Source organism: Alosa sapidissima, chromosome 10 (genome assembly GCF_018492685.1).
Source record: "Alosa sapidissima isolate fAloSap1 chromosome 10, fAloSap1.pri, whole genome shotgun sequence".
NCBI classification, from domain to species: Eukaryota; Metazoa; Chordata; class Actinopteri; order Clupeiformes; family Clupeidae; genus Alosa; species Alosa sapidissima.
In genome coordinates this window covers 411,295-438,751 of record NC_055966.1, presented here as the reverse complement: position 1 = coordinate 438,751, position 27,457 = coordinate 411,295, and the positions used below count along the sequence as shown (strand labels likewise).

At 41.9% G+C, this 27,457-nt stretch overlaps 1 protein-coding gene across 1 annotated transcript in view; it reads left to right on the top strand.

Moving 5' to 3' along the window:
* agmo (alkylglycerol monooxygenase) overlaps window positions 1–27,457 on the top strand; it is a 290,769-nt gene that overhangs the window by 58,422 nt on the left and 204,890 nt on the right. The window contains exon 5 of the mRNA XM_042107337.1: window positions 7,897–7,992. Within this exon, the coding sequence (XP_041963271.1) occupies window positions 7,897–7,992 (96 nt within the window). The remainder of the gene's footprint in view (window positions 1–7,896; window positions 7,993–27,457) is intronic.

The window sequence follows — 27,457 nt, the reverse complement described above, 5'->3', positions numbered from 1 at the left end:
TATTATATTTTACCACGTCTGCTCGCGGACTATGTGGTGTCAAATCCAAATTAAATAATACAACATCAAAAGAGGTCCGCACACTGTGGATGTATACTGCAGATGATGGCTTTAATGCACTCCGGAGCATTAGTGAAGCAAGCAAGTAAGTGAAAGCAAAGTAAGATAACATCCTCTGGCTGTTGTCCAGCCTTTATACCCCTTCAAGTCATCCCAGACAAGACACTCTATGTTTACAGATAACTGACCAAGTAATATATGGTACTCCACCTTTGCCCTCTCATCCTGTTATTCCTACATTCTTTAGGTTGTGCCATTCTTTAGGTTTTGCTTACATTTCCTGGCACCAAACCTTATCTATGCCATTTTCTGCCAGGCCTGCTCTTTCACTTAAACCAGTCTTCCTTTCCCACACTGAACATACTACAGACTTCAGTTTCACAAAACAATGATATTACACAGAATAAAGATACTACATAAAAGATATATAAACTAAAGGATATATTTCAATAAAAGTCACGACAACTACTTGGGATAGCTTGCGGACCACCAGTGATCCCCGGACCACACTTTGAGAAACACTGGTCTACGAATATGACAGTGGTCCAGTCAAATCTTTTACTGTCTATGGTCAAATCCCAGCCGAGCTATAACTGTAGCTCGACTTACCTGTGCATGTAAACATACTGACTGACAAAAAATCAGAATGAGTAATTATAACAGACGAGTAGCCCTGTGGACACACACTAACTATTGTTAGAAAATTGAGATGTGTGAAACACTATTTGACTCAAATGGTAATCAGAAATAATTTGTTATAAAAAAAAAGACTAAAATGTGTTGACTAAAACTGACTAAGACTAAGATACCTTTAGTTTTCTTTTGACTAAAACTAGACTAAAATGACGAGACTTTTAGTCGACTAAAACTTGACTAACAAAAATGATATTTGAATGACTAAATATGACAAAAACTAAAAAGGACATTTCGTCACAAGACTAAGACTAAATTAAAAATAGGTGACAAAATTAACACTGATGAGTAACGAAAATAATGAGCATAAATCAAAGAAAGTATAGCCATACGGAGCGGCACATCTGGCCAGCGTCCCCGTCACTAGGCAACTGACTACATGATTTGATACGTGCTGAAAAGTCCTGTTTGCTGGTGAACTTGCGCTTCACCTCTTCTATGTTGATTGACAAAGCCATAAATTATGGCCTATAATGCAGCCTACTTCAATGATTGTGTGAACTGATCTGTATCTATCCTCTGCCATTCAGAGCTCCGGAAAGTTCCCAGATATTTTGAAACACCTGTTAGCAATCTCTGATGGCGGAATATTCAATGCCTCCCCGACAACATCTCAGTGCAAATTCCAAAATTGTTTGTCTATTAATTTTCCACGGCTCAACACACGAGATGACTGAACACCCGGGTGTTGTTATACCGTAAAACTCCAAATAAAAGCCCAGGCCCAAACTGCACCGGCTAGTATTACAGGTGTCTATATGAGACAGGCCTTTAATTCCCTTTCCACAAAACTTTTCCTCTGCAAAGATGGAAAATATTATCGAATTAATTATTTCAAACACACTGAATGTCTACCTATATGACTAGGTTATCTGATGACAATTACGGATCATCATTCATTTAGTGATGAGATGTTGTTCATTGAGTGAGATACAGTAAGATCCAAATAGCGGGAATAGCCAGAACAGATGAAACACGTTTTAATTAAACTTAATCTACAAAGAGATCGTATCACACTGAAAACTCATATTTTGTCACTAGCAAATAGCCTATATCGGTCCTTTGTCAAATGCAGTTGCATTATCAGCCCTGACCAAAACCGTTCAGGAATTATTTATGCAAAAGTGGAACGTGCTTAATGTTTCATTCTCCTTCCTTTTCGGCACGAATGAAACAGCATGAGAGAGCATGAACCATATTGTTTCTCCCGTTTTGTATTTGCCAAATTTGACAACAGTCTACATTCAAATCATAGCCTACTTCCAGGCTCGCGGGAACATATTTTGACCAGGGGTGCTGAATAGTAAAATAATCATGGATGTCCGACGATTTCTCCCCCAGCATATGATTCGAATTTCAGACATCCCAAGTCTCCCGGAAGTTCTGGGAGACTCCCGCATATTGATAGCGGCTCCCTGACGCCCGCAAATTAGATAAAATCTCCCGGAATCTAGAGTGAGCGATCAAGAGCACGCATGCGAGACCGCGTGTGCATCTGAGTGTAGTGCACACACGAGGGGGGAGAGAGAGAGAGGTGGTGCGTGTGTGTCTGAGCGCATCAAAGACAGAGAGCATCCTGATTGGCCTGTTTCGCTAAATCAACCAATCAGTTTTCAGTGTAGGCGGGCTTTTATGTCTTTTCTCCCGAACTTAATTAATCAGTTCAGTAGAAACAGGAGCGTCATGGTAGAGTCAGTGCCTCAAAAAAAGGAAAATGTAAGACCCATTTCAAAGTGTAGGCTACCCTTGTCTCATAAGAGTAAAACATAATGATGGACCTAGTCTTGCACGCTGCACTGTTTGTAAACAGTGACTTTAGCATTGCCCACAGCGGGTTAAATGATTGCAAAAGACATGTTGAGGTGAGTTTAACAAGTGTCAATTCATGTGCATATTATTCAGGCCTATAGCCTACTAGATGGCTAGTTGCCAAGGCTACATGAAAAGACCAAACTACCAAAATCTACATATTTTATTTTCACAATTTCTATCTATAGGCCTTCCTTATTTGTTGTACTGACATTATTGTATAGGCTAAAGTTTGTTTTTTTTTTTTTTGGGGGGGGGGGGCTTCGTGATGCCTCCCTGAAATGACTTTTTGCAAGTTGGGATGTCTGGAATTTAGACACCTAAATACGCCATTTCACCGTCGTGTATGAGTAGGTCTAAGAGTGAAAAGTTTTATAATGCCCTGGGCAGCCACATTCCACTGCAACTATGAGCAGCACTTGCCACTCTGACTCATCAATAAAAACTGTGCGCGCACACACCAGTCCCATAGAAGCGCACTTGACTTTACATCATTACCCTATTTCAGTAGGTTATATAGCCAGAGAATGTCCGTAGACGGGCTCTGATATAGCCTAGTCTAAGGTAAATTCCTTTTCTGACTTCTTTCTCTTTATCGCCATGGCATTTAGAATAAAGAATAACGTTCGCGAACCGTTCTGGTTTTGTTGCCAGCATAAAAACAAGCTTACCATCGGCCTATCCGCAAATTTTAAACACAAGGGATGAATTGAACGATGACGAAGTGGGACATATAGGCATAGTTCATATTGGAAAAAAAGTTATACAATTTGGAACTCTAGCTTTTCCCCACCGCAGTCTTTTAATGCCATCTAATCATAACGTGCGCGGTCTGCGCCATACTTAAGCCCAAATCACACCCAAGATCCGCAACGAGATGAGCAGCAACTTGATGCAACATTCTAAAACCTTGCAACTGTGACCAGACATGTGAATGCTTTGCGACGGCTTGTAACGACGTGCAACATCTAATTCACACTGCTGTAACCTCCTTTCTGTAACGGTTTCCTGTCATTGCGAATCTTTAAACAGACGATCTGACGGGTTTTAGAAGATTAAATACAACCCGAAACTAAAAAACAGACCAGGCCTCTACTGGAGACCAGCCTTTAACCCAAACCTGTAGCCACGCCAGGCGTTTAAAAGAGACAGGCGTCTCTTAGGGACTCGGCGATTATTTGAAGTTTTACGGTATGTGTGCATTAGCCTATAGGCCTACTACATAGTTTGGCTGCAATGACTTTATTAATTTCTGCCAGTTAGTGCCTTTTCCCTGTGTATAAGTTATACTACATGCATTATTGTGTTTGACACTGAGGATAGCCTATATCTGAGACGGTCTGGTTCAAATGAGTTACGTTGTGAAATTGAGAATGGCACAGACTTAATTGTTTAGTCTATTCTTTGTGTTGTGAAATTAAAATGAAATATGGACTATTACAATCAATAATATGTTGAAATTAATTAAAAGGAATCAATTTATATGAAAAAATCTCTGTCTGTTGTGTGCGTGTGTAAAGCCTACAGTAGGCCTACTGTGCGCATATACTGCGCAAAAGCGCCAATTGCGCCTAGGTTATCTAATTGTATAGCCTTTTTATGGCGCGGCTATGTGCGGTGTGTGTGCCAACTTTCTATGAGATAGAGAGACCCCCTTAAAGACAAAAAGTTAATTCAAGCCCTGGTTCCATAGCTGTCAACATTGAACATTGAAAATAAGGGAGATTTCCCGGGTTTCTTACCCAAAATACGGGAAAATGGCAACATTCGTCCCCATTAACGTTGGGTTGCAGTAGTATAGCAACAAAGTAGGTCAGTAGGGTAGACTGACTACAGTTGAGACATGTGTACAGTTGAGACACCTTAAATATCTTGCTTGCACAGCAAGCCCAAGTGCACATGCGTATTAGTGCCCTCTTTGATCATGGAAAATTTGAACAACACAAGTATCTCCCATCCAAGGATATCAGCAAATGTTTGTTTTCCAAAAGTAAGAATTTCACTTCACCATGCACCTTCGACAATAAATAGCTCATTACACTTATGTTACTGTTAAACGTAACTGGTATCATTACAAACATTATTTTGTGTCCTAAAAACTGGCACATTTTATGACATTGTATCATGTAAGGTCGTTGCAAAATCTAGAGAAATGTGTGAGGTGGTCAGCGGGGGACAGTTGAGACACATTGGATTGTGTTATTACTTGAACATTCCATTTGTAGGCTACTGTTCGCCATATCTGTTCCTGTGTCACATTTTGTTCATGATGTATTCCTTTTAACCAACGCTAATTTAAATGAAATGAATGAATTTGAACTACAAACACTTTGCAATTGCTATGTTTTTATTTATTCAACTTTCCAACAAACAGATAACTATACATCATTAAAAATTGGTGTCTCAACTGTAGCAGGTAGGTGTCTTAACTGTACTCTATAGGGTACAGTTGAGACACAGTCAAGACAAAACTGCACCTTATGTTTATGAGCTTATTGTGGAAAATATAAACTACTTATGGGTATTATTGATTGATAATATTTTAGTCTATAAGCTAAGTAAATGGCATGTGGAATGTCGTGTGGAAAATTACTTCTTTTCAGTATCTATTTTTTGTTTTATTTTGTGTGGGCAAAAAGTGTCTCACCTGTACTCAGTCTACCCTACATGTCGGTAGGCTACATGTACAAGTAAGCTAGCCTACTCTTAATGCCTAAATCTTAAATTACAGACTTAAATAACTGATCTGTTGACAAAGGTTTGAGGTGATGATGTTAACTCACCAAGGTTCAGCGTTTTAGAATCCTATTTTGTAGTAATTTTGACTGAGCAATCAACATCTTTCAAGTTCTGTTTATATTTTAAGAAAAATGAATATTCTACAATATATTACACATATTGTAATATTTTTACAAATGATTACAATTTGTAAAACCCACTGGGTTACATAAGATGCTGCTCAACAGCAAATTGCACATACTGATAATATCACAGCATTGCATGTAGGCTGTGTGATTGCTCAAAATTATTTTTTTAAAGTACAGAACGTATTCTAACACATTTATGAAGTGACTAGGTAGATGCACCAAATGTGATGAAAAGTTTAAGAGCGAACAGGGCACTCAGCCTGGCTTTTAGTATTTGGTGCTGCTCTGACAGTCCACTTTTATTGACTGTTAGTCTACTGTTTTTGAGTTTGGAGATGTGGGCTACTGTTTTGCAACGACAGGCTGCGAATGCCGACTCCACAACTGTCACATTTCCCAGCCAGGTCCATGATAGGCTTTTTGTCACTGCATCCAAAAATGTCTCCCTCTGGATAATGCAGGTTAAGACCCGAGCTGTGTTACGCTCACTAAAGGACGATTCCATCTCCCTTCTAAAAGTAGCCTACATGACCCAAAGCATTATACGTCTCCGTTGCTTAAGTTTATTATTAGCACTCAGAGCTAGTGAGCGGAGCGGATGGAATTTTGTTGGAGCACGGAGCGCACGGAGCGCCCTGTTTCACTCCAATTTCGCTCCGATACCACTCACACCACGAGTCTGAGGCATGCCCAAATCCACCTAGAATTCATGTCTTCGTAATAAAACCAAGACCATTAAATTTCAAAGATATTGGCCATAGTAAGTTTGTTGATGGTGATGGAGTTTGCTAAATATTTTAGAAAGATAAACAAAACAACTAGATATAGCCTATAGTAGGCCTAGGGCCTATAGTATATAGTAACAATGTAGAGCAAGAACAATGTGATGACACTGTTTCAGTGAGTAATGATTCATTTTGGAATCTAAGAAGACACGTTTCACGGAAACATGAGAGTGTGCTATGGAGGGAAAAGAAAAACGTGAGCAATTTGAATATGCTTCATATCAAGTAGAAGGCTAAAGTAAAACTTGGATGCTAAGCCTGTATTCTTTAGGCAATTAATCCCACTGATCCCAGTAGACCTTGGAATGGTGTGTGTGTGTGTGTCTGCTTGCGTGCATATGTGTGTGTGTGTGCTTTATGTGTGTGTGTGTGTGTTTGTGTGTATGTTCGCTTGTGAGTGTGTGTGTGTGTGGGGGGGTGTATTTGTGTGTGTTTGCCTACTTGCCTGGATTTGTGTGTGTCCGTGTGTCCGTGGGGGAGTGTGTGTTTGTGTGTATGTGCGTGCGTGTGTCTGAGTCTGTGCGTACCTGTGTGCGTGCGCATGTGTGTGCATGTATCTTTGTGTGTGTTTGCCTGTGTTCATGAGTGTGTGTGTGTGCATAGTGTACAGTCACTAAATGTACACATACATTAATTTATTGTGTGACCCCCATGAACGGAATTCCACGAAACTTGGCATGCATTCAGAGGGTGTCATAATGATCCTACACCTCCAATTTCGTGCATATTACAACACCTCATTTTTGCTTTTTCATTTGTAACTAGGTGGCACTATACATCAAATAAGTGGTTATGGGATGGGTTGACATGGGCCCTTAAAGACCAACATACAAAAAATGTTGTCCTCCTAGCAACTACGGTTCTCAAGATATTCACAGAAAACTGTGTCTGCCCTACCCTCCTTTCGGGGAGGCCAGTCAGGTGGGGGGGGGGGGTGACGGATCAAAATGAAAAACAATTGCTCCGTGTCATCCTTGGAGCTACATGCCCACCAAGTTTCATGCACCCCGGTCTTTCAGTGTCCCGGGAATCGTTGACACAAAATTACTGAAGAAAAATATCGCTTCGCTGCACAGTGGTCATAATAAAGTCTTATCTTATCTCATGTCAGTCAATCTTTGGTTATTTTACAGGACTATTAACAACCATTTGTCACATACACTGCAAAAAAATGAATTCTAACCAAGTGTTATTGATCTTATATTAAGATTAAAAAATCTATTTGGTATTGTTTTTAGTATAAAAAGATGTACCTAGCGCCCTCTCAAAAGATCATTTTGACTTAATTTAAGAAGACTTTAACTTATTTTAAGGAGTCTTATCAAGACAAATTTGCTCAACGCACTGGCAGACAAATTTGCTTATTTTCAAGATGAGATGTCTTAAAATAAGTCAAATATTTTTTGAAATTAAGTCAAATGATTTCACAAGAAAGCGCTAGGTAAGTCTCTTTATACTGAAAACAATACCAACTAGTTTTTTTTATCTTGATATAAGATTAATAACACTTGGTTAGATTTTGTTAGATAAGCAGTTTTTGCAGTGTAGTGACATCATGTTTCCATGGGAAATCTGCTTTTCTACACTGCTTAGCACCATCACTGTTGCTTGCAGCTATATCATTTGCCATGTATTTATGCATTATGAATATTATTAACAATGTTGGCTGTTTCTTCCCTCAGGTTTTTTATCTTCCCATGGCTCTGGTCATTCCCCCATCTGTGTTTGCTGTTCATGTGCAGTTCAACCTCCTCTACCAGTTCTGGATACACACAGAGGTGATTGTTTTGACCCAATATGTTTAAAGCCTTTTAAGGATGTGATTAGTAGGGAGGTGGGGTAAAGTAATTATTACCAAGAGTTGCTCAGGTTATGCTATAACATGTGAGTTAATATGTTATCACGTCCTGTAGAAAATACTTTTTTTGGTTTACTTACTGTTTTCTGATCACAAACAGTTAGCACAAAACATACACAATGAAATCGAGGAGTAAGAAATACAACAGCTCCAGTTGCAGTTGAGATAAAAAAAAGGAAAGCTCCTTAGTACATGAACATACATTACACATTAGATTAGATTAGATTAAATTCAACTTTATTGTCATTATGCAGAGTACAAGTACAGAGACAACTAGATGTACCGCATAGCGGTACAAAATATGACCGCCGCTCAGTCCTGTACATCCGTTCCGCGAAAATAAATCACACTTCAATTTGTCTCCATCCCCCACTCTTGAAACTTTTGTGTATGCTTGTTTGGCATGCCTGAGTGTGTGTGTGCGGCTGCACAGAAAGTAGCCTACTGGTGCTGAAAAGGTGAATAGATTGTAGAATAGCCAAAGAAGATGTAGCATTGTTATAAAACCTTTAAAATCTCTAAACAATCACAAGTAGGGCAGTTCATCACAGTTCATCCATTGCAACTGGATTGATGAAAGGTCACTTACACCTGTAGGCTACATTGTATTTGGGAAAAGCAAAAGGTATCAGCATGATGTTATTTATTTATTTACTTATTTATTTTTATGTATTTATAAACAAAACATCTCTGTCAGTTCCATGCCGTTTTCAACAGCTATCAAAAACAAAGGTCATTTTTGGATGGATGGATTTTTTGTGAATGTTTCTTCTTCTACATAAGATTTTAGTCATCTTTAGTTCATGTAATACTTTATTGTCAATGCACAAATTAAGTAACAGTAGTCTGAAACGTTATTGTTAATGCACAAATTAAGTAACAGTAGCCTAGTCTGAAACGAAATGCTGTTTTACATCTAACCAGTGGTGCAAATAACTGACATGTCCAAATGGGCCTTGATGAAATGCGTCGCTAGACTGTTCATACACATTTTAACGGGCCGAAGTTGAAGAGCTTTTGTCCGTTATTGTTCGTGCAAATATAGGCTGATTCATGTTCCCTTGCATTGTGTAACTGAGGTCCATGGCTAGTCTGGCTTTCATCAGACCAAGCTCAATCTTTTAAGAAATCAAAAAATAAATAGCGGGCAGATCAGGCTGGGTTCACCCAGCCTAGTCCATAGGCACCCGATATTGTTTAATTTTCCGATTGAGATATACACGCTCTGGCTATTCTAAATGCAAAAATGCATCAGGGAGTTATGACAAAACGGTAACTAACAAACTAGATCCTAATAGAAAGCTGTTAGCTTCCCTAAGCTACAGGTAGGATTATAAGGTAGGCCTATTTACAACATAAATTGTCAATAGGCTATGCTGGCGACACAAATAAAATCTCCTTTGGAAACCAATGGTTTACGCCTTACAGTATCAAGCGAACTTAAACTGTCATATCGTGGCGAAAAGTTGTAATAACATTCACGCAGCTCCATGAGTCAAGGAAAGCGCGAATGAAGTAGCCACTTCTAAATGGGACCCACTACACAGTAGCTTAAGGTGTGTTGCTAAAGCAGCCATAATGAAATGAAGGTGTCATTGTTTGGATACTTCACACACACGTGCTTTTTAATTTCACAGACTACAACTACCAAGCTGTAATCAAAGCACATCGATTCCCCTCTCACACCCTGCACGCACTTAAAACAAAATAAACAGGCGTCTCAGTCTCACTCATGTATAGGCAAAACTGTATCAGACCGGTGTAACGTTGGTAAATTTTCCATTGCACAGAATGATTTTGTAGCACGTGCAATAAATGACAGTCGAAAGATACAAACAGTGCTGCTATCAATTTGCTTGGTATAACCGCATTTATAGTTTTCTACAAATGCAATCAATCAAATGCCTCCATCACTCAACCAACACTAACGGTAACATTACCTAGGTCCTTATTGATATTACAAGATTAACGTACCTGCAGTAAAAACCAAGCATGTCCGATAAACATCCTCAGATTTATTTCGGCTTCAAGAAGAAATGGGAATTACACTTCATGTGAACATCGTCCTATCCTTATTAGATGTTCGCTGCGGTAAATTACAGTCCTTGTAGGAAGCGTCCATTGTTTTTTCCAACCCACTTTTAACTTCCAACAAAATTACGTCTCACTGCAACGATGCGCCATCTAGTGGACAAACGACTACTTATCGCCAATACTGAAAATGCAGCCATGATGATGATGATGAATATTTATTTTGGCTTTCTTTTAATCCTACTGAATTTGTAATTATGTATCGGCCGTTCTAATACCGATAGTATGTGGGTGCCTGTGTGTGTGCATGTGTATATGTGTGCACCGCCATTTACAGGCCAATGAGTGTACAGTCACTAAATGTACACATAACCTAATTTTTTTAGACCCCCCCATGGATGAAATTCTACGGGGACGAAATTAAATTTTTCCGTAAAAGTCTAGTGGGGCTACATACCCACCAAATTTCATGTACCCCGGTGGTTCGGTGTCCCGGGTATCAATGACCAAAAATTCAGGGAGTAGATGACGGGAAAAATTCTTGAATTGTGTGCATGTGTGCGTGTGCAAATTTATGTTTATGTGTGTGGGTGTGTGTGTGTGTGTGTATGTGCGTGCTTGTGTGTTTGCCTGCGTATGTGTGTTTGTGCATGTGCATGCATGCGTACATATGTCTACTGTGTGAGTATGTGTCATACGTATGATTACTGTAAATGTATGTGTGTGCGTGTGTATCTGTTTATGCACATGTGTGCACATGGAATGGGTTAACATGACCCCTGGAGGCAAACATACGGAAAAAATTGGTCATCCTAGGCCCTACAGTTCTCAAGATATTCACAGAGAACTGTGTCTGCCCTACCCTCCTTTCGGGGGGTCCAGTCCAGCGGGAGGGGGCTACAGATCAAAACGAAGAATGACGGTTCCATGCTATCCATGTGGGGGTACATGCCCACCAAGTTTTGTGTACCCCGGTCTTTCAGTGTCCCGGGAATCCTTGTTGGTGTACGTCACTAAATGTACACATAAATTATTTTATTGTAAGGCCCCCCATGAACGAAAGTACACAAAACTTGGCATGCATTCGGAGGGTGTCATAATGATCCTACACTTTTAATTTCGTGTAGTTTTGACCTTGTCAGCCAGAGATATTGTGATGAAAACACCTAATATTTTGCTTTTTAATTTTTAACTAGGTGGCGCTATACATGAAATAAGTGGTAATGGGATGGGTTGACATGCCCCCTTAAGACCAACATACATAAAAAAGGTGGACCTCCTAGGCCCTACGGTTCTCGAGATATTCACAGAAAACTGTCTCCGGCCACCTACAGGCCAGTTGGTGTATAGTAACATAAATTAATTTATTGTGTGGCGCCCCATGAACGGAATTCCACAAAACTTGGCGTGCATACAGAGGGTGTCATAATGATCCTACACTTCCAATTTCGTGCAGTTTTGACTATGTTAGGTCACAGATACCTTCAATTACAACACCTCATTTTTACTTTTTTGTGTTTAACTAGGTGGCGCTATACATGAAATGAGTGGTTATGGAATGGGTTGACATGGCCCCTTTAGATCAACATACAAAAAAAAAATGGTCCTCCTAAACCCTACGGTTTTCGAGATATTCACAGAAAACTGTGTCTGCCCTACCCTCCTTTCGGGGGGTCCAGTCCAGCGGGGGGGCTACAGATCAAAACGAAAAACGATGGTTCCATGCTATCCATGTGGGGTTACATGCCCACCAAGTTTCGTGTACCCCGGTCTTTCAGTGCCCCGGGAATCATTGACGGAAATTTGGGCATGCGAAAAATAAAAAAAAAATAAAAAAATCTGACTAAACCTATATGACCGCCGCTTCGCTGCGCGGCGGTCATAATGAAATGCAGTGCAATGTGATATACAAAGTAGGTGGTGCATAGACAGGACAAAAGATATAGTGCAGTGTAGACATTAGTCAGCAGGGCCTGACAGACTGTGTCCAAGGCTACTCAAGGCCTGTGCTGCTGAGCTGGGGGAGCCACTGAAGCACACCTTCAATCTAAGTCTACTCCTTGGACAAGTTCCAACACTGTGGAAGACATCATGTCTCACCCCTGTCCCTAAAAAGCCACATCCTAGTGAGCTTAATGACTACAGACCTGTCGCTCTAACATCACATGTGATGAAGACAATGGAGCGACTCATCTTAGGTATGCTCAGACCCCAGATGCGCCATGCACTAGACCTGTTACAGTTTGCATACCAGGAGAAAGTGGGCGTGGGCGATGCCATCACTTATCTTCTACACAGGACACATTCTCACCTGGACAAGGGGAAAAGTGCTGTGAGAATCATGTTCTTTGATTTCTCAAGTGCTTTTAACACCATCCAACCCCTCAGACTGGGAGACAAGCTCTTGCAGATGTGCGAGACGCTCACCTGGTAACCTGGATCACAGATTACCTGACGGAGCGACCACAGTTCGTCAGACTGAAGAACTGTCTCTCTGACACTGTGATCAGCAGCACCGGAGCGCCACAGGGAACTGTGCTCTCTCCAGTCCTGTTCACCTTGTACACATCTGACTTCTGCTACATGCCACATGCAGAAGTTTTCTGACGATACTGCAATTGTGGGGTTTATCAGGAACGGGCAGGAGGAGGAGTATAGGAGCCTGGTGGATGACTTTGTGCATTGGTGCAAACTCAATCATCTCTAACTCAACACTTCAAAGACCAAGGAGATGGTGGTGGATTTCCGCAGGTCTAAGCCCACTCTGCTACCAGTCTCCATTGATGGGGTCAATGTCGAGGTGGGAAGCACCTACAAGTACCTGGGTCTCCACCTGGACAATAAACTGGACTGGTCAGCCAACACTGACACACTCTACAAGAAAGGGCAGAGCAGGCTGTACTTCCTGAGGAGGCTGCGCTCCTTCAATGTGTGCAGCAAGCTCCTCAGGATGTTCTACCAGTCTGTTGTTGCCAGCGTCCTCTTCTATGCAGTCGTATGTTGGGGAGGAAGCACAAAGAAGAAGGATGCGGGGCGACTTGACAGGCTGGTAAGGAAAGCTGGCTCCTGTAGTGGGAGCTGAACTGGAGTGCATCACTTTAATATCTGACAAAAGGACCCTGAACAAACTGATCAACATCTTGGACAATAAGTGTCATCCACTCCACAGCACTATTGTTAAGCAGAAGAGCCTGATCAGCTGGAGACTTCGCTCACTGCCTTGCACAACAGTCAGACTGAGGAAGTCATTCATCCCCAGGGCCATTGAACTGTTCAATGCATCACTTAAGGGAAGAGGAGAAATAGACGTCTCCCTCATAGTCTGTCTGCCTCTTCACCACCTCCATGTCTTGAACTGTCTGCCAACTAGCCGCTTTACCATTGTCTTCAGCCTCACTGTTTGCGTGCTTTATTAGCACATATGCACAACCCCTCCATCCATGCCACAGCCGAACTGTGACCACACTTATACCTTTCTTAATATAGTTATTTATACATAGATATATAGATTTTATTCTTGCACTGTTGCACTGTTTGACTTACTCATTTGCACCATCACCATGACACCCATTCACAAAGAGCACCTTACCTTACCTTATGCATAGAGGACCACAGGCTCAGTCCCTGCTTCAGTCATTGCAAGCGCACCTGATTGATTAATCACCCACTATGTGGATACTGTTTTTTAGAATTGATTTAGATTATCTACAGTCCTTATTGCTTAGTTGTGTTTTTTTTTATATTATATACTTTTAATGACTTTTTCTGCTGTTAGTGAATGTGTGTGTGTGTATGTGCAAGTGGCGTTTTTGCGCAGTATATGCACACAGTAGGCCTACTGTAGGCTTTACACACGCACACAACAGACAGAGATTTTTTCATATAAATTGATTCCTTTTAATTAATTTCAACATATTATTGATTGTAATAGTCCATATTTCATTTATATTTCAGAATACAAAGAATAGACTAAACGATTTAGTCTGTGCCATTCTCAATTTTCACAATGTAACTCATTCACACCAGACCGTCTCAGATATAGGCTATCCTCAGTATCAAACACAAGGCATGTAGTGTAACTTATACACAGGGAAAATGCACTAACTGGCAGAAATTAATAAAGCCAAGCTATGTAGTAGGCCTATAAGCTAATGCACACATATAACAACACCCGGGTGTTCAGTCGTCTCGTGTGTTAAACCGTGGAAAATTAATAGACAAACAATTAATAGACAGACAAAGAGGATTTTTGTACAGCCACAGCATATTCTGTGTTGTAGCTATGAACACATACAATGGCTCGTTTAAAAGGTGAGACTTTAAGCTCTCAGTGGGTGCAAACCGTGTATTTCTACACGCCTCTGTTCCTGAGAAATCTCAAGCTAAACAGTGGCTAGTTTTCATCAAAATCGCTGATCAGCGAGACCTGGGGAGACTGCCACCTAGTGATAGACCCAGGAAAATGGCCTGGTTTTGAGCTGACGTGCATGCGTCACTGATTCGACCCAAAGCGGCAACCGAGTTATGATAAAATGTCCAGATAAAATGTCCAGATTGTGTGTTTCATGAGTTTTCGATTGTCATATATTTCATTTCCATTCATCACAGAGTTCCCAAAATCACATATAAGGTGTGTTAGAGTGTCTAGTTTCGTAATTAAAAAAAAAAAGCTAAACACGTAAAATTACGTTTTTGGCACTTAACACATGGGAAGGAAAAACGTAATATTACGTTTTTGGCACTCAATGAGTTAATGGTAAGAGATCGCACAGGGATGGATGATGAGTGGTTGTTTAAGATTAAATTATAATGCCAGACACCTTCAGATATGATAGACCCCCTCAGATTTTTGACTTTGTTTCTTTCATGACAGCCAGTCCTCACTCTATGGGAGCTCGACTCCCTCTGGCTCCCACGTAATTTGAGCACTGAGTGGCAGTATCATTATAGTAGTAGTAAAAACAATATTTATAAATGCAATGTATTAACAGAATATATTACAGAAAAACTGAATAAATATGGATATTTAGAATGAACCATATAAACAGATATGTACAGTATGTACAGCTATGTGCAGTGGTAACAGTACCATTGTAGTGCAGAGACAGTAACATTATAATAGTATTAAGAATAAGTATATGTGCAGGATGTAGAGCAGTATAATATGGCTATGTATAAGTGTAATTAAAGTATGTACATTTGTAAATTAATAGACACTATGGATGGGATAGGGTACAGTGGGCAGTGCTTCGACTTGGCCAGCTTCACTCGCGGTCCGCGCGTGTCACGCGACTTTAATTTGTATTTTTCCAGTGAGATGCTGCAACAACCCAAACAACCGGTAGATGGCTCAAGTGAGCAGGGTGTCTCGTAAAAATAAATGGAGCCTGGAAAACCCTACACAGACTTAACTACAGACTTTAGCAGACTGGTTTAGAAATAATTTAATAACCAGAAATATGCCTGCCCTGCCCTAATAAAGAAATATTTGGTTAACCCGTTTCCTATTTACGCTAGGCTATGTAAAACTCCCCCATTAACAGCATCAAGTCACTAACCACAGCTAAGACTGCACAATCTCGTATTCACTCTTTTGGATATCTGAAGCCAGTTTGTCTACTTAGATACTGTAAATCGTCAAATTATGGCCGGGGTCTTAAGATAAAGTACAGGCCTTTAGGGGCAGGATTGTATTCGAGACAGCCCTTTATTTCTTATGCGAGTTTTATTTTGAGACATGCGTTTCTTAGAGGGCATACTGGTAGGCCTTCAAAAGCATGACATTTTCGGTTTAGTTTGATATTATTTACTTTTGGACTGTTTCATTATATTGTTAAATGTTGGGACTGATGGGCACTGAAATCTGGGGAGGTATTTGATGATCACTATTACGTTCCATGTAGTTGAAAGAGTGTCGGGATTTCAAACAAACCATCCGCTTTCATGCGTTCATTGAACGTCCACGGTGCTGTAATGGAAACCTTATTACGTAGCCAAGTAGCCTATGGAGTTATTTTTAAATGATGCATAATTTACTTTGTATTAATTTCGTAGGCTGGAATGCCTCGAGTCGCGGAAACAATTGTGTTTAAATGTAGTAGGGTGTTTCAGCCTCTGGCAAGCTCTGGCAAGGCGGCAAGCGATTGAGAGCGACATGTTGGAGACCCAGCTGGAAAGTCAGTGGCCGAATGCACGCAAGAGTTGTATACATAAGAAACACCCAGAGTTTGGGGGTGCCAAAACGCGTAACTCCCTCTATCGTGCGTAAATGACACGGGAGAATTCTGGCTGGGTGAAATATCCGTAGTTACGCGTTTTTTTACTTTACGCACGCACTTGGGTTAATTCCCCGCTTAGTGTTTTGTTGTGCCTATACAGTGTTGGGAGTAACACGTTCTAAAAATGGCATAATGTAGGCCTAATGGGCCTAATTTGCTGTAACGTGGTAGGCTAATGTAAGGCATTACAAAAAAATTGGTACATATTTTACTCGGGAGTCGGGACAAACTTCAGTAACACGCGTTAATGCATTTTAACCCGAAATTAAGTGGTATTTTGTTTTTATAAGCATACTTCCGAACAGTTTTTGTGAGTGCCACTTTGTTAGTATTTGGGGAAACTGCGAGTAAGGGGCTGCGACCGTTCTACATGTAGGCTTCTGAAGTGCCGCGAGGGTGCAGCAAATGAACTTCAGAAACAATATATTTAAGCTTACAACATTCAGACTGGCATAAAAAGTTTCCCCTGTTTGTATGTTCACTGCAAGTTGGCCTACCATAACTTACCAACTCTGCACTGTAGACCCTAATTGGCTATTTATATTTTTCTGTGAAATAAGCAAATGTATTTGTTCAACTTTATGAAGCAGAATTACGCATAGGCTACTTGGAACATAATACATTTGACAAAGGACAGATGTATGTTGCTAGTGACAAAATATTAACTTTCAGTGTTTTACGATGTCTTTGTCATGGGAAGTGTTTTTCCCCATGCATTTATTCTAGGAGAGAAGCGGGTTCTGTGTTTTTCAGGGGCCGTATTCACAAAGAATTTTAAGGCTAAAAGTAGCTCCTAACTGGCGAATTTAGGAGCAACTCCTAAAAATAATGGGCGTGTCACTCCTAACTTTAGGGACTCCTAATTTTTTCACAAAAAAGTAATTCACGAAGCATTTTAGACCTAAAAGTAGCACCTAAGTCTGGGACAGCTTAAGTCGAGAGGACTCCTAACTCACTAAGACCTATTCATAAACAGCTTTTTTGTGGCATTTTACGTTGCAATGTTTTGAAATGCGTAGCCTATGCGCAACAGGAGCTTCCTAACGCGAGGGAACAATTTTGCATTCATAAAAGGGATGCAATAACGCCACCAACAACCACCAAAACTACTAATTGTTAACATGTAAATGAAATGTAACGTTTCATTGTGAATCAAATTAAAATGTTCTCCTCTTTGCAAACGTAGCCTAGGCATATGGTGACCCAGATAGCAATTTCCTTTGGGCCGGATCCGCATAAAAGCCATTAGATCCGCCTGTAGCGGACATACGGTATCTGACTGTGGGCCAGGTCTGCTCCTGATACAGGTTTCAGCTCTGCTAGCAATGCTGTTTTATCACCGGTTTACAGATTTGTCCCAGGTCCAATTTCCGCAACTCAACTGGAAGTCAGGAGATGCGTTTAAAATACAAAACACCGATTTGGCCCAAACCTGTGATACGGATATGAGCCGAAGGACCATTTTTTCACAGCAGACCCAGGTGGTAATGATATTAATTAAGGTGCTGATTCTGCTAAATTGACCTTTCCCTACTTCATTGTCAACTGGCTGCTAAAGAAAAAAAAAAGGTATTTTGGAATGGCACAAATTTAGAAACCATGGGGGTGCACTATGTTCCCATGGCCACTTCATTTCTACAGTAAGGCTGGAAAAGAAGATATAGTTGGCTCAGTATTGATCATATGCTCGTTTCATTATTTTTATTATTACCTAGCAGTGGTAAAAGTAGTCAATTGTTGTTTGTGTCAGATCAAACAGTGCTATGAGACAACCCCATATTCTTGCCACGCATGCAGAAGTCCAAGCGTAACGTTAATCAAGGATCTTTGGTTTGCTCACTGTCAATCTTTTGACATGATTTGCCAGCCTGGACTACGACAGCCCAACTTTTCAAGGTAGGCTCTGCTTTTCTGCTTTTTATCTCTGTTGGTTTATTCAGAGACAACAATAAGCAAACGAGCGATTGATAACTTTACTGTAAGGTTATACTATTATTTTCCAGCAATATAGGCTAGGCTACTAGCTTAGCTTGAGCAAAACAGCCATCACAATAACTAGCCTATTTTGGTAACAGCTAACACCAACAGGATCACTGATGATAAAAAAAACGAGTGTAATTGTGACTTAACCTATTTTCAAAAAGGAATAAATGGCTCATGTTTATTTTTTGTTGTTTCAGCTTGACCATGGAGATGACTGAGGAAGACAGCCTGAATATCGATGGGAACAGTGGAATTAACACGACTTAAACTTTGTCTGGGATTGCACTTCTACAGCCAGGTTGTTGAATACAAAAAATAATAAGACACTTATGTGTAAAGTTTTTTTACCCCCCTTGTGTTTGTAGCCTAGCTTATGTTTATCAGTTGAGATGTTGGGAAAACGTTACGAACTTTAGCCTGGGTGAACCTATAACGAACCTGTTAGCAAATGTGTAGCAAACAGATTTTTCAGGATAATTAGCCCTAATTACCAATCACATTTCACATGTCAAATAAAGCCGGCTGATGTCTGATAAACGGGTCCGTACCACACACAATAAGCGGACCCGTATTGCATATGATAAACAGATCTGGAACACGTCAGTAACACAGACTACCATACGGAACTGGGCTAGTCTTAGCCAGTGGTGGAATGTAATGAAGTACAAATACTACGTTACTGTACTTAAGTAAATTTTCCACGTATTTGTACTTTACTTAAGTAAAATTTATAGTGCATACTTTTGACTTTTACTTCGTTACATTTTACAGCAATTATCTGTACTTTTACTCAGCTACATTTCTACAACACCATCGTTTGCTACCAAAGATTCTGGAGCGCTACGTGCATTCTTAAGCCCAAAGTATGCTCCCGCGTCTGCGTCACGCGCACGCGGCACTGGTGAGCGCGTGACGAGAATTGCGTCATTTTTACAGCATGCGTCGCGTCTTTGAGTCGACCGAAATTTAAGACCGCGCGTCAAAGTGACGCGTAGACTGCGCATGTGTGAAACGGAACTGCTGTAAACACTCCCCTCCAGTAGGTGGACCACATAGAAGAACAACACTTAAACGTAGAAACAAACCTAGACAGAAGAAGACTTCTTCCGGTTGAGTGGCGCATGTAGATGCAGCGACTCCTTGCTTCTCCTGAACGTGCAGTGTTTTTTTGTTGTTAAAATGTGTTTTTCGGAATGTTTATCGCATGAAACTACGTCGGAACGCATGTACAGCCGACAGCAACTGTTGCAGATACGGGAGGAAAACAACAGTATCGATGTTTTGGACATAAAAACAGAGATGCTGGCTGAACTGGGAATACTTCGCCTGCCTACCACAACAACGGACCCGTCTGCTTCACCTGGCCGGCGTCACCGCAAGCGGTGTGCCAGGACAAGGAAGAGAGGCAAGCGAGCTGGCGTCGGAACAAGGCTAGCAGCCAACCCAACTCGCCCAGCAATACCATCCATATTCCTGGCAAACGTAAGATCACTGGACAATAAGATGGACGACATTCGGTTGCTAAGATCAGCAAACAAGACAGTGAGTAACTGCTGCGTGACTGTTATCACTGAATCATGGCTCAACGATAACATCCCCGACTCTGCTATACACCTGGAGCAGCTAACGTGCTATCGAGCAGACCGAGCCCTAGCAGACAAAAGACGTGGTGGAGGAGTTTGTGTTTACACACATGATGCTTGGTGCCGAGACGCTACGGTAGTACACAGACACTGCTCTCCACTGGCAGAGTTTATGATTATTAAGTGCCGACCCTTCTACCTCCCCAGGGAATTCACCGCGATTCTGCTGGTCGCGGTGTACATCCCCCCCAGCAACAAAAACAGTGACAGGAGCATGGCACTGAATGAGCTGTATCGGGCCGTCAGTGAACAACAAAGTGAACACCCGGATGCCTTCACAATCATCGCTGGAGACTTCAATCACGCCAATCTCAAAACTGTACTACCAAAATTTCACCAACATGTAAACTTCCCAACAAGAGGACAAAACACCCTGGACCTTGTTTACACCCCACAGAAAGAAGCCTACAAAGCCAAACCCCTCCCCCATATCGGGCAATCAGACCACATTAGCATCCTACTAATGCCCCGATACAGACAAAGAGCAAAAGTCACCAAACCGGTTCTGAAGGAGGTGAGAATGTGGCCGGAGGGGGCCGTCTCACAACTTCAGGACTGCTTTGAAACAACAGACTGGGATATCTTCAAAACAGCTGCCACCCACAACAACCACATTGACATTGAGGAATACACAGACACTGTGACCTCCTACATCACCAAATGCATCGATGATGTTACAGAAATAAAACACATCACCACTCGGGCCAACCAGAAGCCATGGCTGACAGGAGACGTCCACAGACTGCTGAGGGCCAGAGACAAAGCCTTCAGAGCTGGAGATGTAGCTGGCCTAAGAACAGCGAGGGCTAACCTGTCCCAGGGCATCAGGAAGGCAAAAAAGGATTACACAGACAAAATAACAACACACTTCAAAGACAGCAGAGATGCACAGAGCCTATGGCAGGGCATACAGGCCATCACTGACTACAAGCCTGCGCCACGGAGCTGTGAGAACAACACCTCTCTGCTAAATGACCTGAACAGTTTTTTCGCCCGTTTTGAAGCACAAAATGACACTCACCCACAGAAAACCCCACCTCCCCCCCACGACCAACCCCTGTACCTGTCCTCTGCCAGCGTGAAGAGGACACTAGCCACCATTAACCCACGCAAAGCAGCAGGCCCAGACAACATACCAGGACGAGTGTTGAAGGACTGTGCAGAAGAGCTGAAGGATGTTCTTACAGACATTTTCAACACCTCTCTGGAGCAAGCAATCATCCCATCACTTTTCAAAACTGCCACCATCATACCCGTGCCAAAGAAATCATCACCATCATGCTTCAATGACTACCGTCCTGTAGCACTCACGCCCATAATCATGAAGTGCTTCGAACGGCTAGTCATGTCACACATCAAAGCCACCCTACCCCCCACCCTGGACCCCTTCCAGTTTGCATACCGAGCCAAACGATCCACAGAGGATGCAATCTGCTCTGCCCTCCATCCAGCCCTCACCCACTTAGACAATAAAGACTCATATGTGAGAATGCTGTTCATAGACTTCAGTTCAGCATTCAATACCATAATACCACAACAACTCATCAGCAAACTGGACAAGCTAGGATTCAGTACCTCCCTCTGCAACTGGCTGCTGGATTTCCTGTTGCAGAGACCACAAGCAGTACGTGTCGGGAACAACACCTCAAGCACTCTGACCCTGAGCACGGGGGCCCCTCAAGGGTGTGTGCTCAGCCCCCTGCTCTTCACACTGCTAACACATGACTGTACAACCACTCACAGCTCCAACCATCTGGTGAAGTTTGCGGACGACACAACACTGGTGGGCCTCATCACTAAGGGCGATGAGGCTCACTACAGAGAAGAAGTAGACCTGCTGGCTAAATGGTGCAAAGACAACAACCTCCTGCTAAATGTCAGCAAGACCAAGGAGATTGTTGTCAACTTTCAGAGAGGCCACAAACAACTGCCACCACTGTCCATCGACGGAGATGCTGTGGAGAGAGTGAGCAGCACAACATTTCTGGGGGTGCACATCAGCGACGACCTCTCCTGGACCACCAACACAGCATCACTGGCGAAGAAAGCCCAGCAGCGCCTCTACTTCTTGCGCAAATTGAAGAAGGCAAGTGCCACGCCTCCTGTCATGACTACATTCTACAGAGGGACCATCGAGAGCATCGTCTCCAGCAGCATCACAGTGTGGGGCGGAAGCTGCACAGATCAGAACAGGAAGACCCTCCAGCGCACTGTTAACACAGCTAAGAGGATCATTGGAGCACCACTCCCCTCCCTGCAGGACATTTACACCACCCGCCTCACCCGCAAAGCACTAATGATTGTCAAGGATACAACCCACCCTGCACACGAACTGTTCAGCCTCCTGCCCTCTGGAAAGCGGTACAGGAGCCTCCGCTCCCGCACCACCAGACTGGCAAGTAGCTTCATCCACCAAGCAATCAGGATGCTGAACACTCTACCCACTCTCCCATCACTGACAGCCCCCCCCACCCACCAGCCAACCAGGAACCTAGGAAACTAGGATCCTGTCTACCAAACCCCCCCCCCCCCCCCAGTTACTTCATGTAACTGTTAAGACTATAGAAATATACAACACAACTACCTCTATTTTTTTTTTAATATATGTCCTATATTTCTATTTTGATACATACATGTTCTATATTTCAGTCTTGCACTTTAATTTAATGTTTATTGTCTATGGCTATGTCCATAGTATGTCTATGTCTGTATTTAAAGCATGTCTATGTCTGCATGGGAAAGTAAGAAACGAAATTTCAATTCTTTGTATGACCAGTGCATGTAAAGAAATTGACAATAAAAGCCGACTTGACTTGACTTGACTTGACTTGACTTGTTTGGTTACCATAACGACGATGGAACAGAGCGCCTGTCCTCAGCTTGCCTGGCTTTGAGTTACGTGAGACACCACGACATGAGTCAACTTCGACCGATGTAAAGCCACAATCCACAGATACATTCTTTAACATTATATTTAACGGTCACTTTACCATCTATGGTGTAGAACCCAAAGTATTTCAAGACACCACATTTTAGATGAGTTGGGGACGTAATTATCTGTCTGCTGGCCGTTCTGTGCGTTACCTTTGATTGTCGAAACAGGGTGGCTGCATGGGCTCATTGTGGCTACTGGCTATTATATTGGCTTGATTTGGTCATGAGCCCTGGATCATATAGCACTGAATGAGATGGTAAACAATAAAATAAAACTAATCATAGACAGTGACAGCCTTTACTCCATGCATGGAGAGCTGACATGACTTCGGATTAAATGCATCTTTTAAAAATGAGCGTATGCTGAAATCAAATCGCAAAACCCAGAGCCAATTAAAGGTATCTATCTACAACGCTCAGGCGAAACCCATGTAACACTTGCTGATCGAGATGCATTCTCGCCTGTTCCTTATATAATGCGTTATCAATAGTGATTATAATAATAAAGGGAATGTAGCCTACCTCTCCCAGGTGCAATCATTATCACCTAGCCTACTCCTGAACAATGCTGAACTCAAATCTCGAAACTCGCCTGTCAACACCGGGAAATGCGCTACACAGCACTAAAAACCGAATAGTTTATTTATAGTTCGACTACGGATATTTCACGTCATGTTCGAATAAAAGTGACAGCCCTACTCCCTGCATAGAGAGCTGATATGACTTCGGATTAAATGCATCTTTTAAAAATGAGCGTATGCTGAAATCAAATCGCAAAACCCAGAGCCAATTAAAGGTATCTATCTACAACGCTCAGGCGAAACCCATGTAACACTTGCTGATCGAGATGCATTCTCGCCTGTTCCTTATATAATGCGTTATCAATAGTGATTATAATAATAAAGGGAATGTAGCCTACCTCTCCCAGGTGCAATCATTATCACCTAGCCTACTCCTGAACAATGCTGAACTCAAATCTCGAAACTCGCCTGTCAACACCGGGAAATGCGCTACACAGCACTAAAAACCGAATAGTTTATTTATAGTTCGACTACGGATATTTCACGTCATGTTCGAATAAAAGTGACAGCCCTACTCCCTGCATAGAGAGCTGATATGACTTCGGATTAAATGCATCTTTTAAAAATGAGCGTATGCTGAAATCAAATCGCAAAACCCAGAGCCAATTAAAGGTATCTATCTACAACGCTCAGGCGAAACCCATGTAACACTTGCTGATCGAGATGCATTCTCGCCTGTTCCTTATATAATGCGTTATCAATAGTGATTATAATAATAAAGGGAATGTAGCCTACCTCTCCCAGGTGCAATCATTATTACCTAGCCTACTCCTGAACAATGCTGAACTCAATCTCGAAACTCGCCTGTCAACACCGGATAATGTTATCATAATAATAATTGAAGGAATAACCTAGGCTACCGCTCGCTCTAAATACACCCATTATCACAGTGAGACATACATTATGAACACAAATAGTTACTTCAAAACTTTTATTGACACGTCATATTTACAGGTTTTTGGTTCATACTTTTTGGTATGAGGCAGGTGTGAAGACTCAATACAAATTTAATTGAGGACATCTGTACGCACAACTCTTTCTTACCATGACACTGCTGCATGTGTTCAGAAAAATGTCTTTACTTTGTATCGCACCAATATTGCTGCCCTCGCAGCACCGAGTCACTTAGCTACATGAGTAGCCTAATAAGCAAGTAGGCTAAGCTAGTCTCTCAGCTATACCAACAGGTGTGCTGTGTGTGTTCTGGTGGATGATAAATGGAGCGATGCGATGGGCCAGCTTATCAAACTTCCCAGCAGACAGGCGAACGTACTCGTGGTGCTTTTTCCTTCATCAGCTCTTCCTTCGTTTAGTGCTCGCACATCCCAAGTTCTTCTTTTCTTCAGGCGTTTCAGGCTTCTTTGGTGGTTGTGTCCTACTTTCAGGCTCGACGTACCGCCCCCAGTTGGTGGGGCAGAGTATCACAGTTAATCCGTAGTGCGCAGGCGCTAACCTTAACAATTTAACGCGCATTCAGGACAGCAGAAATTGGAGTATGCTTCACGTCCACGGCAAAAATGACGCACGTCTTGGACACGCGCAAATGTGACGCAGGAGCATGCCAGAGCCTTTAGAAACAAGCTTCTAGTCTAGACCAGGCAAAGCGTGAGCTTGTAGCCATCTGCATTCGGTAGGCTATATTCACCAGACCCATGGCTACACTGTACATGCAACTGTGTTCTGTGCCTTTCTCTGTCTGTTATCTGCAGCGTTAGGGCCTCCTCTCCGATGAGATTGCTATCCGCAGATCAGCGAAGTTACAGGCTATGCCCATGCTTCTGTCACACGTCTGATCATTTGCGGCACAAATGAATGGTAGACTATTAATGAACCGGTGGCCGGAAAAAACGTAACATTTTCCAGATTAGGAAATATTCCTTAATTGTGTGTGATTAAATAAAGATGCATAGCCTACAATTGGGGGGTAGTAACGTGAGCGCTCATTCAATGTCTATGCGTCTGCGCAAGTGAAACTGAACTTAATCATAAAGACACCTTTCTCAGCAACTTTTCTGTTCAATCAGCATAATTGGCATTACGATCCACCCAATGTTTCCCTTGTCTACCCCGTTAAACTTCAGGCTCTCGTGTTTTGCTGAATGATATTACTCAGCAGATCACCCTAGTAGATAACCAGAATTACAGTCTCTAGAATTGTAGGTCAGAATGTAAACTGGGCCACAGATGGTAAGCACAGTTGCATTAACTTAAAACTATCTAGTCGAGTATAACCTAAAACTAGCTTAATTGAAATGCCACAGCCCATACTGATTTTTCCTTTTAGAATATAGATATTAAGAGAATAAATCATTATGCAAATACTTTTACTTTTAATAGCATTTAATAGCATTTAAAAGCAGGTACTTTTTACTTTTACTTAAATAGGGTTGTCATTGTGGTACTTTTACTTTTACTAAAGTAAATATTTCTCTGTGTATTTGTACTTTTACTTAAGTACTGAGGTTCAGTACTTCCTCCACCACTGGTCTTAGCCCTTATTGGTACCAGATCCGTCAAACGGATCCAGACCAATTTTGGACCGATGTGCGTTTGGACGCCGGATCAGGTCCATTATGCAGATCCGTGCCGGACGTTGTGGTAGGTGTGGCCCAGTTCCGTCCCAGTGTATGTTTGCTATCTGGGGACAGATTAATTTAATAATGTTGCAAAGGTAGGCTACTGCATCAATCCATAGGCCTATGTTTCATTAGGCTACTAGGCTATTTGTTTTGCCTTACTCTTTATTCATTTAGGCTAGGCCTTTTTATTCAGTTATTAATCATCTTCCGTCCTTCGCACTACTTGTGTAGCGCACACATTCTCCGACCTGTCATCTGTCACTCATCATCGGAAGAGAGGTGTTTGGAATTCCCGAGTTACAATCGTCAGCCAATCAAGGTGGTCACTTCAGTCAAGCTTGTGCATGAGTAATGACGTCATCCATAGCCACGAAGACTCACTCCTAGTTTAGGAGTTGTCTGAAAGGCTTTGTGAATAACTTTTAAGAGAAAACTCCAAGCTAAAATATTTAAGTGCGATTTAGGAGTAGCCTACTCCTAGTAGTAAGATAAAAGCCTTTGTGAATAGCCTATGGCCCCAGTTATTCATCATCTTCCGTCCTTGTGTAGCGCACACATTCTGAGACCTGTCACCTGTCACTCATCATCGTAAGGGAGGTGTTTGGAATCATGCCCGCGTTACAATCATCAGCCAATCAAGGTGGTCACGCTTGCCCATTTACCCAAATTAATGGTCGAATATTACTGATGATCATTGTTATTTAAGAACATGCAGTGTGCTTAGGGTACCAAAAACATTTTGCTCGTAAAAAAGCATCATAACGCACATTCTGGCGGGTCTGTTATTTACTGTAGGCTGCACAAACCACAGGCCTTTATTTTGGGCATTCATTCATTCATTCATTCATTCATTCATTCATTCAACGTTTATTTATTCTCGGAGGGTCATTGAGGGAAGCCCTCATTTTCAATGAAGCCGAGATTACAGAAGCGAAGCAAAGCGCTCCACAAACAAGACAACATTCGAGGGCTTCTGTTGAAGAATTTCATATAAAGCCTGCGCTAACAGTAATCCTCCTGCCCCTGATAGGCCTACCACAGCTGTGGATAGTGTGGAATGTTCAAGTAATAACACAATCCAATGTGTGTCTCAATTGTCCCCCGCTGACCACCTCACACATTTCTCTAGATTTTGCAACGAACTTACATGACACAATGCCATAAAATATGCCAGTTTTAGGACACAGAATAATGTTTGTAATGATACCAGGTAGGCCTACGTTTAACAGTACCTAACAAGTGTAATGAGCTATTCATTGTCGAAGGTGCATGGTGAAGTGAAATTCTTACTTTGGAAAACAAACATTTGCCGAAATCATCGCCGATCATCACAATATTGCAACAGATTCTGTGTTC